This window comes from Microcaecilia unicolor, chromosome 14 (genome assembly GCF_901765095.1).
Source record: "Microcaecilia unicolor chromosome 14, aMicUni1.1, whole genome shotgun sequence".
NCBI lineage: Eukaryota > Metazoa > Chordata > Amphibia > Gymnophiona > Siphonopidae > Microcaecilia > Microcaecilia unicolor.
In genome coordinates this window covers 43185431-43196131 of record NC_044044.1, presented here as the reverse complement: position 1 = coordinate 43196131, position 10701 = coordinate 43185431, and the positions used below count along the sequence as shown (strand labels likewise).

Here is a 10701-nt window from a genome sequence, read left to right as displayed (position 1 = left end):
TTTATTGCATTTGTATCCCACATTTTCCCACCTTTTTGCGGGTTCAGTGTGGCTTACAATATGAGATGAATGATTCAAGAAAGCACCACGATGATATGCACTAAGCATGCATTCGATAATGACAGTTCTGCTGGTTCCAATCTCAAAATGACTGCCATGAATTTCAGCTGCAGTCCCGAAAACCATTTTGAAGCAGAAGTCAGCTGAGCGCAGGAGCAAGTGGGTATTGCGCTTGGGTCTACTACTTACGAATGACAGTAGATCTAGGAGGGGGCTTCTACTGAGGGTTGGGTTCAGGAGGGGGTTTCCACTGGTGGGGTGGGTCTGGAAGGGGCACTTTTTGGTCTTGTGGGAGAGGCCAGTTTAATTTTCATCTTCGGTTTCAGCTAAAACTGAGTGGCCAATTTTTTGACTGGACTTTCTATCTAAGGGCAATATTACAATTTTCAGTAGATTGGTTATTAATAATCATTTACAACAAAGCTCAGTAATTTATGCAGGAAGGAGTGACTTAAAATTTTTTTTTTTTAAAGTTTCGGGGGCCCTGTTTACTAAGGTGTGCTAGCGTTTTTAGCACATGCTAAATGCTAGAGTTCCCATATGCCTTTAGTGTGCGCTAAAAATGCTAGCGTGGCTTAGTAATCAGGGCCCTCAATTTCTTGTATCCTCTCAGGATCTTATAACCAAAAGGGTACCTTTGTTAGTTTTATATCAGACAGTGGAACAGAAGATGTCTGCATTTTTAAAAGCTTATTTTCCTTAGAAAAATCTTTTTTTTTTTTTGTGGTTGGGGAATAATGATGTTTCCAGATGTACCTAAATTGACTCAAGGACTTTCTTGCAGCTAAAGCACAAAACTTTGGCTTTGGAGGCATCTTAAGTAAGTGTCTAATCACATAGGCTGCTAATTCTTATATATTCTCGGCCCCTTCACGTTTAGAGACTTTGCTTGCTGATAAAGCAGAAAGCAATTTTTTAGTTCTTTTCTCAATTTATGTCCATTTGAAGCTAGAAAAAGCAAAAAAAATTGCAACGAGCTTCTTATTGACCTGATCAAAGAATTTTTAGTTTTGGCACAGTATAATCCAGCAGAAGCACAAAATATAAGAAAACCAATGGCCTGCATTAAGGGTTTATAGCCCATTTAGTTATGTTTAAACAAAAGAGATGTGCATTCAACAAAATATTTATTTTCACTTATAAAACCACTTGGCCCTGAAACATGCTCAAAATAGAATAATCCACTTGTCTGTCTAAAATGTAAAATTCTACAAGCAGATGAAGTGAAGATATGATTCTATGTGCCCCAATGAAAGGAGAGTTTAATTTTACTTCAATTTAATTTCAGTATAACTTTTTAAGTTGTTTTAATGATATTCAAATGTCTTTTACAATCAGACTTGAAAACTGGAAAATGTTGGCATGTTTAGACTGACTCTGGTGTTGTGTATAAAGGTAGTTCAGCCCTCATTATTGAATATTTATATTTAAAATAGTAGTAATAACATTAAGTGCATTTTTATAATATACCATTGCATTTCCCAAAAGAAAAGGAGCACGTTCCCACAAACCATCTTTCTGTTTTGATCTAGGCTCAGGGCAAAAAAACAAAACAAAACATTTTACATGCTCCCAGGTTCTAACCTAATTCATGTTTAATGTGGGATATAAATGTGATTAATAAGTAAATCAATCAATTCATGGATCGAAACTCTGAATGTTGAGCACTTGATTCTTATAACATGCTGTCATAGTGGTCCTTTATCATGAGAAAAAAAAAATCTGTGCACGAACATGTTAGCCAGTTCCTCCCAGTGACACACTGATTACGATTTATAACAAATGGCTGATTTACCTATGAATAGTTATTCCGTTAGTATACTTCCTGTGTTTATACCTATATACTGCACAAGCTGACATGTTTGAAAATATAAGAGAGATCAAATAAAAATGTTTTACCAACAATAAAGAACGACAACATGGACGCAGCAACAGCCTATATATGTTTGTTTGCTTTTATGTGGAAAGGGAAGACGGCTGCGCCGGTGAGGGGAAATAGAGATTAAGCTAATTGGCTTCAACGTTTTGATGTCATGCCGCCCTGGTCTTAAACAAATCTCCTTACCTCTGTAGTATCCTAGCGTTGTGGTTCCGCGGCGGAACTTCCGCCCCTCAGTATCCCGACACCGCCCGCTACCCACTCCCAGTCCCTCCCCTTCTTTCTCTCTCCTCGCACATCGGTAGCCCATAAGCCCAGCATCCGCCGCGGCTTTTTCTCTTATCCCGGTCTCTCGGTCTTCTTGGTTCTTTCTGTCACTCCGTGCGTGGCGGCAGGAAGATGGCGGACGTGCTCGATCTCCACGAGGCGGGCGGCGAGGACTTCGCTATGGACGAGGACGGCGACGGTGAGCGGCCAAGGCCACCCTCCCCCCCCCCCCCCCCCCCGTATAGCGCCGTAAAACTGGAGAGCCCCCCCCCTCGTAATTTTCTGACCGTGTGTTCCCCGGGGCCTGATCTTCCCCTCCTCCATCTCACAGTTCTATAGTTCAGGGCCTACATTTCCAGTGTTTGAGGATAGGTCGGCTTTTCAGATAATTTGTACATTTTCTTTTTATGCAAATTATTTCTTATGAATATACATGATGGGGCAGAACCTGTTGTAGGTTTTCCCCCAAACTAACAAGTTTGGCTGCCTTCCTTCCTGGATTTTTTTTAATTGGTTTGTATTTATCCCCAGAACCATATTAAGTTACAATTATGCCCTATGCAACTGGGCCACTGGTGCTGCCCATCCCTGGCCGCTATGCCACCACCAATGACGAGATGGTGGGCTGAAAGTGCCTCTGTTAATTATGCCCTGTGCAACTGGGCCACTGGTGCAGCCCATCCCTGGCCGCTATGCCACCACCAATGACGAGATGGTGGGCTGAAAGTGCCTCTGTTAATTATGCCCTATGCAACTGGGCCACTGGTGCTACCCATCCCTGGCCGCTATGCCACCACCAATGACGAGATGGTGGGCTGAAATTGCCTCTGTTAATTATGCCCTATGCAACTGGGCCACTGGTGCTGCCCATCCCTGGCTGCTATGCCACCACCAATGATGAGATGGTGGGCTGAAAGTGCCTCTGTTAATTATGCCCTGTGCAACTGGGCCACTGGTGCTGCCCATCCCTGGCTGCTATGCCACCACCAATGATGAGATGGTGGGCTGAAAGTGCCTCTGTTAATTATGCCTTGTGCAACGGGGCCACTGGTGCTGCCCATCCCTGGCCGCTATGCCACCACCAATGACGAGATGGTGGGCTGAAAGTGCCTCTGTTAATTATGCCCTATGCAACTGGGCCACTGGTGCTGCCCATCCCTGGCCGCTATGCCACCACCAATGATGAGATGGTGGGCTGAAAGTGCCTCTGTTAATTATGCCCTGTGCAACTGGGCCACTGGTGCTGCCCATCCCTGGCCACTATGCCACCACCAATGACGAGATGGTGGGCTGATAGTACTTTCTGTGCCTTTGTTAATTCTGCCCTGTGCAGCCTTACTGTTTGCCTGACCTTTACTACGGTACTGCCCGAGTGCCCATGCCTGTGAGCTGCAATTTTATATTTGTACATTAGAGTCCTTTAGTGTGTGAAAATTCATTCTTTCTTGTACTTAAGTTTTTAAGGCTCGTACCTAATCTTTCTTGTCAGATTGATGGCTGAAGTGCCACCCCTGGAAACTTGCTGCCTAAAACACCTGCTTGCTTTGCTGGTGCCTTATGCTGGATCTGGGTCTTTAGTGAAGTTATTTATTATATATTTTTTTCACGTTAGGGAAAATACTATTTTATTTAAATATTAACTTTGCTCTTACAGAAAGCATTCACAAACTGAAGGAGAAAGCCAAGAAGAGGAAAGGAAGAGGATTTGGTTCAGGTGAGCATGTTTATTTATATATTTGTTTGTTACATTTGTATCGCACATTTTCTCACCTATTTGTAGGCTCATTGTGGCTTACATAGTACCGGAGAGGTCCGGTGTGAACAAATATAGGGTGATGTGCTAAGATCAAGTTCATGTGGCACAGCCACATTAGGGAATCGGAGAACGGAAGAGTTGTGTTCACTGCTGCTTTTAGTTCCTAGCTACTACTCAATTGTCCTCCCCTTGTCCCATCTTTCCTTCTCACCCATTACTCTATCACCTATTACTTCATTACCCATTACTTTTCATCACCCTTAACCGTCTTGTCTGTCTGTATTATTTAGATTGTAAGCTCTTTTGAGCAGGGACTGTCTCTTTGTGTCAGATGTTCAGCGCTGCGTGCATCTGGTAGCGCTATACAAATGCTAATAATAATAATGTCCATTACGTGCTGTAGTTTGGTTGTGCTGCAGAGATTAGGCATTTAAATTGGATCGGTAGGGTATGCCTTTTTAAACAGGTTGGTTTTTAGTGATTTCCGGAATTTTCGGTGGTCGTACGTCGTTTTCAAGGCTTTTGGTAATGCGTTCCACAGTTGTGTGCTTATGTAGGAAAAACTAGATGCGTAAGTTGTTTTGTATTTAAGTCCTTTGCAGCTTGGGTAGTGCAGATTTAGATAAGATCGTGTTGATTCGGATGTATTTCTAATTGGTAAGTCGATCAAGTCTGTCATGTAACTCGGGGCTTGTACGTAGATGATTTTGTGAACCAGGGTGTAGATTTTGAAGGCGATGTGTTCTTTGATTGGGAGCCAGTGTATAAATGTATATAGATCCAAATGGCAGATAAAATTTAATGTGGACAAATGTAAGCTGATGCACATCGGAAAAAGTAATCTAAATCATATTACCTGATGCTAGGGATTGCCTTTGGGGGTCAGCACTCAACAAAAAGATGTAGGTGTCGTTGTAGATAATACCCTGAAATCGTCTGCTCAGTGTTTGGAGGTGGCCAAAAAACGCAAACAGGATGCTAGGAATTATTAGGAAAGGGATGGTGAATAAGACTGAAAATACTATATTGCCTTTGTATTGCATTTTTATTAGTGTTGTGCATGAGGATATAATTTGGTCCCCACCCCATCCCCTGTAAGTTTGGATCCATCCCTGCCCCATTCTCGGTCAATTCTTGTTCTTCTCCATTCCCCATCACATTGGTGCCATTCTTTCGCCATCCTCCTAGTTTTCTTTTGCATTTCTGTACCCAACCTGCATATTGTTATTAACATTTTGTTAAGCAGGTAAGTAAAAAAAACTTCAGCAAACTAGTAAGTATCATTAAGTTAGTTGTTTTTTTATCAAAGTCTAATGTTCTCTCTGTTACACCAAGTTGTGTGTTTTTTGGGTTTTTTAAAAATTATTATTCGATAAACTTGACACTCCAACCGGTAGGTGTCACTTTTTTGTATTGATTGGGAATCTTGGCCCTGTCCTGAGGCGATCAATGCTGCTTTCACAGTATCCTCAGCCCTGGTGACAGAAGACTTGAGCTGAGAATTGAACTTGGCTGCATGACAGCTCTAGCGTATTGGAAAAGAACAGTATTATAAAAATATTGACTTGGGTTTTCATACTTGCTGTTCAGATGAAGGCTCCAGGGCCCGGGTACGTGAGGATTATGATAGTGTGGAACAGGATGGAGATGAGCCAGGTCCACAGAGATGTGAGTATATGAAATGCTTGATAACCTCTACATAAGAAGATAAGAAAAACTGTGCTTAGTCAGACCAAGGTTCATCTAGTACCAGGCAGTTCCCAAAAAGTACTGCTGTCTTCCACTGTTCATTTCCAAGGAATGAACAATGGCTCGCCTAAGCCTACCTTGCCAATAAATTTATATTGAATTTTCTTCCAGGAACTTGTCCAAGCATCTTTTGAACCTTGCCATGTTAGTCACCTCAACCCCCTTCCCCCAACAGATCTTAGAGCTTAATTATTACCTGCTTTAAAAAAGATTTCTTCTACAATTTGTTTTCAACACATTGGGTCACATTTTTTAAAATTTATATAAGTGCCATAATCCATCCCTTTCAAGTGCCTTAATCCAGAGTGCTTTACTACAGCTCAAAGACCAACCAACAGAACAAGAAATTAGATGATAAAAGTGGGGTATACAGTTTGTTTTAAAGTTGCGTAGCTGGATGGTCTCATGAATTTCCGGGGGGAGGGGGGGCAGTATCCCACAGATTGGAAGGTAGGTGAGAAAAAGCCCAAAAATAGGATGGTGATTACTGAGAACATGGAAAGTGGGATATACTAGACCCTGCAGGTACTTGAATTGGCATTATATGGGAAGTCAGTGAAAATGGAAGAGATGACAAGTCTGAAAATTAAACAAGCCAAGGAGTTCTGAGGGAGTTTAGGTGGGCAGGAGGAAGAATTGGGTACGTTGGTAAGGAGATAGCAGTTTGTCTTTGTGGAAAGAAAGGGATGGATTTTGTGCATATTTTAGAGTTGGTGACTGACGAGAAAAATGCAGCTTAGACCTGTAAGAAGCAAAAAGATGTGGAAGGCTCAGTTCTAGAAGAATTGGAGAACAGTGCTAAAAATTTAGAAAAATGCTGTGGAAAACGGGAATATTGGCAAGGAAGAAGAGTCAGGGCAGCTCATCTGCGGTACAGGAAGTTCACAGATTTGATGTAGAAATAGCGTTAAGAGGGCACATATCAGAAGAATAAAAGAGTCTGTGCTAGAGAATGACACAGGGACAAAGTTTGTCCCCGTCCCCACCACTCCATCCCTGCTCTGTCCTCATCTGCAGAAGCCTCGAACACGTATTATTTTATATTTAAATCTTTTTATAAAAGTATAAAAATGACTTGAAAGTATAAAAAAAAAGTATATAAAAAGTATAAAAAAGACTTGAAAGCAATCAACGAAACAACTATCTTTCGAAAATCTCTGAAGACTTTCTTCTTTCAACAAGGCCTACAATGAGAACCTATAGCCTCACTAAGTCACCTCACCAACCCACTCAATTATGAACGCCCACCTTCTATAACTACCCTAATCAATCTCTTCCTTCTTCTTTCTTCCCTTCCTTAATCGCTACACATTACTAACTGTATTTGATATCATGAAATGACAATATTAACAAATCTATGGAAGCCACATTGAGCCTGCAAATAGGTGGAGGAATGTGGGATACAAATGCAATAAATAATAATAATATTCTGTGCAGCTGTTGCTGCTTGTTATTGTTTTCTATTTGTGATGTATAAACATCTGTAATCTCTCCCCCCACCACCCTCTCCACCCTTCAAACCCAACAATAGGTGACTTCTGTTACTCCTAGGAACCCTAATTTACCCTGTTAAAATGGAAACACGTGCCCTACGAAGCATGATTTTTAAATTTATGGATGAATAATAAGTCATCAACAATCTCAGAATTCAGTCTAGCTCTCCTGTCCTACACAGTCCTTCCTGCAGTAGAAAATGTCTTCTCAGAAGATGTGCTGGTAGCAGGAATGCACAGGATCCCCTGTTCAAATTTTGCCAGTTGTGGCCAGCACTTTTGCTTGTACAAAAAATGAAAATATCGTAGTCTGTATCATTCAAACATAAATAACTGTGCAATTCATTAACGGCCTTCAAAGGTTGTCCCTGTGGGCCCCGTCCCCCTTCCTGTGTCATTCTCTAGTTTATGCATCATTTGTAAATTAGAGACAGATGAGCCCACACCGGGGAAGTGGATGAAAAATAATGAAAGGGTCCAGTACAGAGATTCCCAGCAGACTAAGGGTAGTAGTGACTGAATAACAATAATGCATGTCAGACGCTGGAGTGCATATTTTATCATATGAAAGAGCTGTCTTTTTAGTTTGCCTTGTGTAGGGTATAAACACACAGTATACTTTCCCACATACATTGGTGTGAGCTGGAACAGAATTTTCAAAGAATTCTCCCCATAATTAGTTTCTGGGTGTGACAGCAATAAATGCAGTGTGTATTTGACTCACAGTGAGTCCTGAAGTTTCTCATGCCGTTAAATTCACCTGTGCACACTTTTTTGTCTTTAATTTATGAAACAAATGTGTGGATTGTTTGGTATTCATATTCAGTTGGACCATACAAACAAATTAGATGTTTCCCTTGTGTGCAGTATGTATCATGGCTCTCTTCACATGCACCTATGTCCTGGCTTTTGCTGCCTTCTTTTCTTTAGGGGTGGAGAGGGGTGCACATTGCATAGCATGTAACAAAACTTTGGGTTTTCTCATACACGCATGGCCTCAGCGGTCGAAGGCTGGATTCTGTTTGTCACGGGAGTGCATGAGGAAGCCACAGAAGAAGACATACATGATAAATTTGCCGAGTATGGGGAGATAAAGAATATCCACTTGAATTTGGACAGAAGAACAGGTTATCTGAAGGTAGGAAAGACATCCCACTGGGTTAGGCAGAGGGGAGTAACTTCTTGTAAGATTCCTGGGAATGTTTTGTTAGCCTAACACATTGCCCCCTTTTCCCTGCTCCCCCATTCTCTTGCAGGGGTATGCCCTAGTGGAATATGAAACCTACAAGGAGGCACTGGCAGCTATGGAAGGGCTGAATGGCCAGGACCTGATGGGACAGGCGGTCAGTGTGGACTGGTGTTTTGTCAGAGGACCTCCAAGAGGAAAACGAAGGTGAGACCCTGAATTACTCCTTTCCCTTTCACCAAATCTTTGTCACAGTATTTCTTTTCTTTATCTATATAAATCATGGGGAGGTTTAGAAAGCTGCATGCAGTGTGACTGGGATATGAAAACTTGCTTCTGCCAGTGAAAAGGAGGAAAGAATATTAAAAGAAACAACACATTGGATAAAGATGTGCTGAGAAAACGACCCAGTAGCATTTAACATCTTCAACTCCATTTTATATCCCTTTTAACTATGAGCTAACTCAAAAGTATTTTTTTTTTGTTCTGTTGCACAGTTTTGCTACTGGTTGTAGAATTGATCTTTTCACTCTCTGTGTAGATCAAAGCTGAATATTCTCTTCTAAGCCTGCACCTCTAGTATCGCTGTATGTGGAGGGGGAGGGGTCACCCTCTGCACTCCCATTCAGGACCTCCGAGTGTGTCACTTTCCCAGACCATGGTCAATTGTAAGCTTCGAGAAACAGTTTCACCAGCAAATCTCTGCTTTTAGGGAGGGAGTGGCACTGGCAATGTCAGTGAGAGAGTGTAAACTCTTGTTTCTCTTTCAGGGGAGGACGCAGGCGGAGTAGGAGCCCTGACAGGGACAGAAGGCGCCGTTGAGGTCTCTCATGCCATGTGTCTTTTTTTTTTTTTTTCTTTGATGAGTTGATGTGAATCCTACTTCCACCCTCTTGTCTTCATGTGCAGAGCACTGTATAATGGTTTTATTCAGTTTCCAGTTGATGACTTTCTGTTGGGTTTCAATTTTTTTTTCCAAAAAGTATTTTGTTTTAGAGACATTTTATTAAAATTGATTTTCATGGCGAATGTTTCAGACTTGGCTCCAGACATTTTCCCAGTAACTCCTTCAGTTACAGACTTGGAATTTTGTATACAAACTATGTAGATTTCCTGCATGTTGTGGCCACGAGAGAAAAGGTATTACAACAATGTACAGAGCACTGTTTGGCCTGTTGATTTTTCTCATGACCCTACAATATTTGGAACATAACTTTATGTAAAATGTTCCTACATTCTAAATAAAATATTAAGACTAGTACTTCTGTCTTAGTAGCTATATAGTTGGGCCTGCTAAGAGGTGGGATAATGTGGGCTACAGTGCAATAAATAAATAAACTAATTAGTCTTCAAATTAAGACCTTACCAGATGAAGATTAAAGCTGCCAGTACCATGGGAAATGAGTAAGCAGAGAGAAAGGGTGATCACAGGCAGGAATCAGCAGGTTGACAGAGCCATACATCTGGTCTGATCATATGTGTTGTACAGCAGTGTAAACTCCAAGTAGAGTGTTATTTATCATTGGTTGATGAAGATGCACATATTTTATCGGCTTGGGAAAAGATCATCCTTTGAACAGAACTTTGTGGCCTTATAAGCTCGGGAAGATCATCTTTGGATAATTTTCCTACCTGATCAATAAAAAGGATCATACCATGCAAAGAATCCAGTTTTCTTCAGAATCATCAGTTCTCCTGTACTGCTCTCTCTTACCCATTGAGCAAACTTGCAGACCTTTGACCCCTTTCTTCTCTCTCCATTTGGCTGGTTTAAACTGTAAGGACCCAATATTCAAAGGATTTATGCTCCTAAATGGCCTCTCTGAAAACTTGCTAGGGCTGAGTGCTAAATTTATACTCAAAAGTTTAACTAAAAACTTACATTTAGGAGCATAAAATACGGGCAGCAATAGGCAATTTTAGGGCAGGGAAAAAAGATAGCTTAGTGCTGGTTTTCCGTACTAGGCTTATAGATCTAGGCAAATGAATGGCATTGAGGTGCGTTCCAGGAGTGTGTAAAGCTACAGTGGAAGTGATATTGACCCATCACGCTCACTTTTACAGACATTACCACCTGGTCTGTCCAGCTGCTGTGTCCTCTGGTCAATTGGCTGATCACCTAGAGGCTGTACTCAGCTCTGCTGATTCCTCTTCAAACCCTGGACAGTAATTCTGAATCATATTTTTTTTCATAGGTTTAATAAATTATTTTGCTTTAAGGTTTAAAAATAGAATAATGTGTGATATTTTGGCAGGTGCAGAGTTTAAGAATCAAATGCATGTTTTCTTGAGACATCTGTAAATTATGACT

General features: G+C 41.3%; 1 protein-coding gene across 1 annotated transcript; it reads left to right on the top strand.

Moving 5' to 3' along the window:
- Positions 1-2157: 2157 nt before the first annotated feature.
- Positions 2158-10049, top strand: RBM8A (RNA binding motif protein 8A). The gene is made up of 6 exons (XM_030187215.1): positions 2158-2405; positions 3861-3920; positions 5553-5630; positions 8206-8342; positions 8461-8597; positions 9161-10049. Exons 1-6 carry the CDS (start codon positions 2339-2341, stop codon positions 9210-9212), a joined length of 531 nt encoding a protein of 176 aa, XP_030043075.1. The 5' UTR covers positions 2158-2338; the 3' UTR covers positions 9213-10049.
- The last annotated feature ends 652 nt before the right edge of the window (positions 10050-10701 follow it).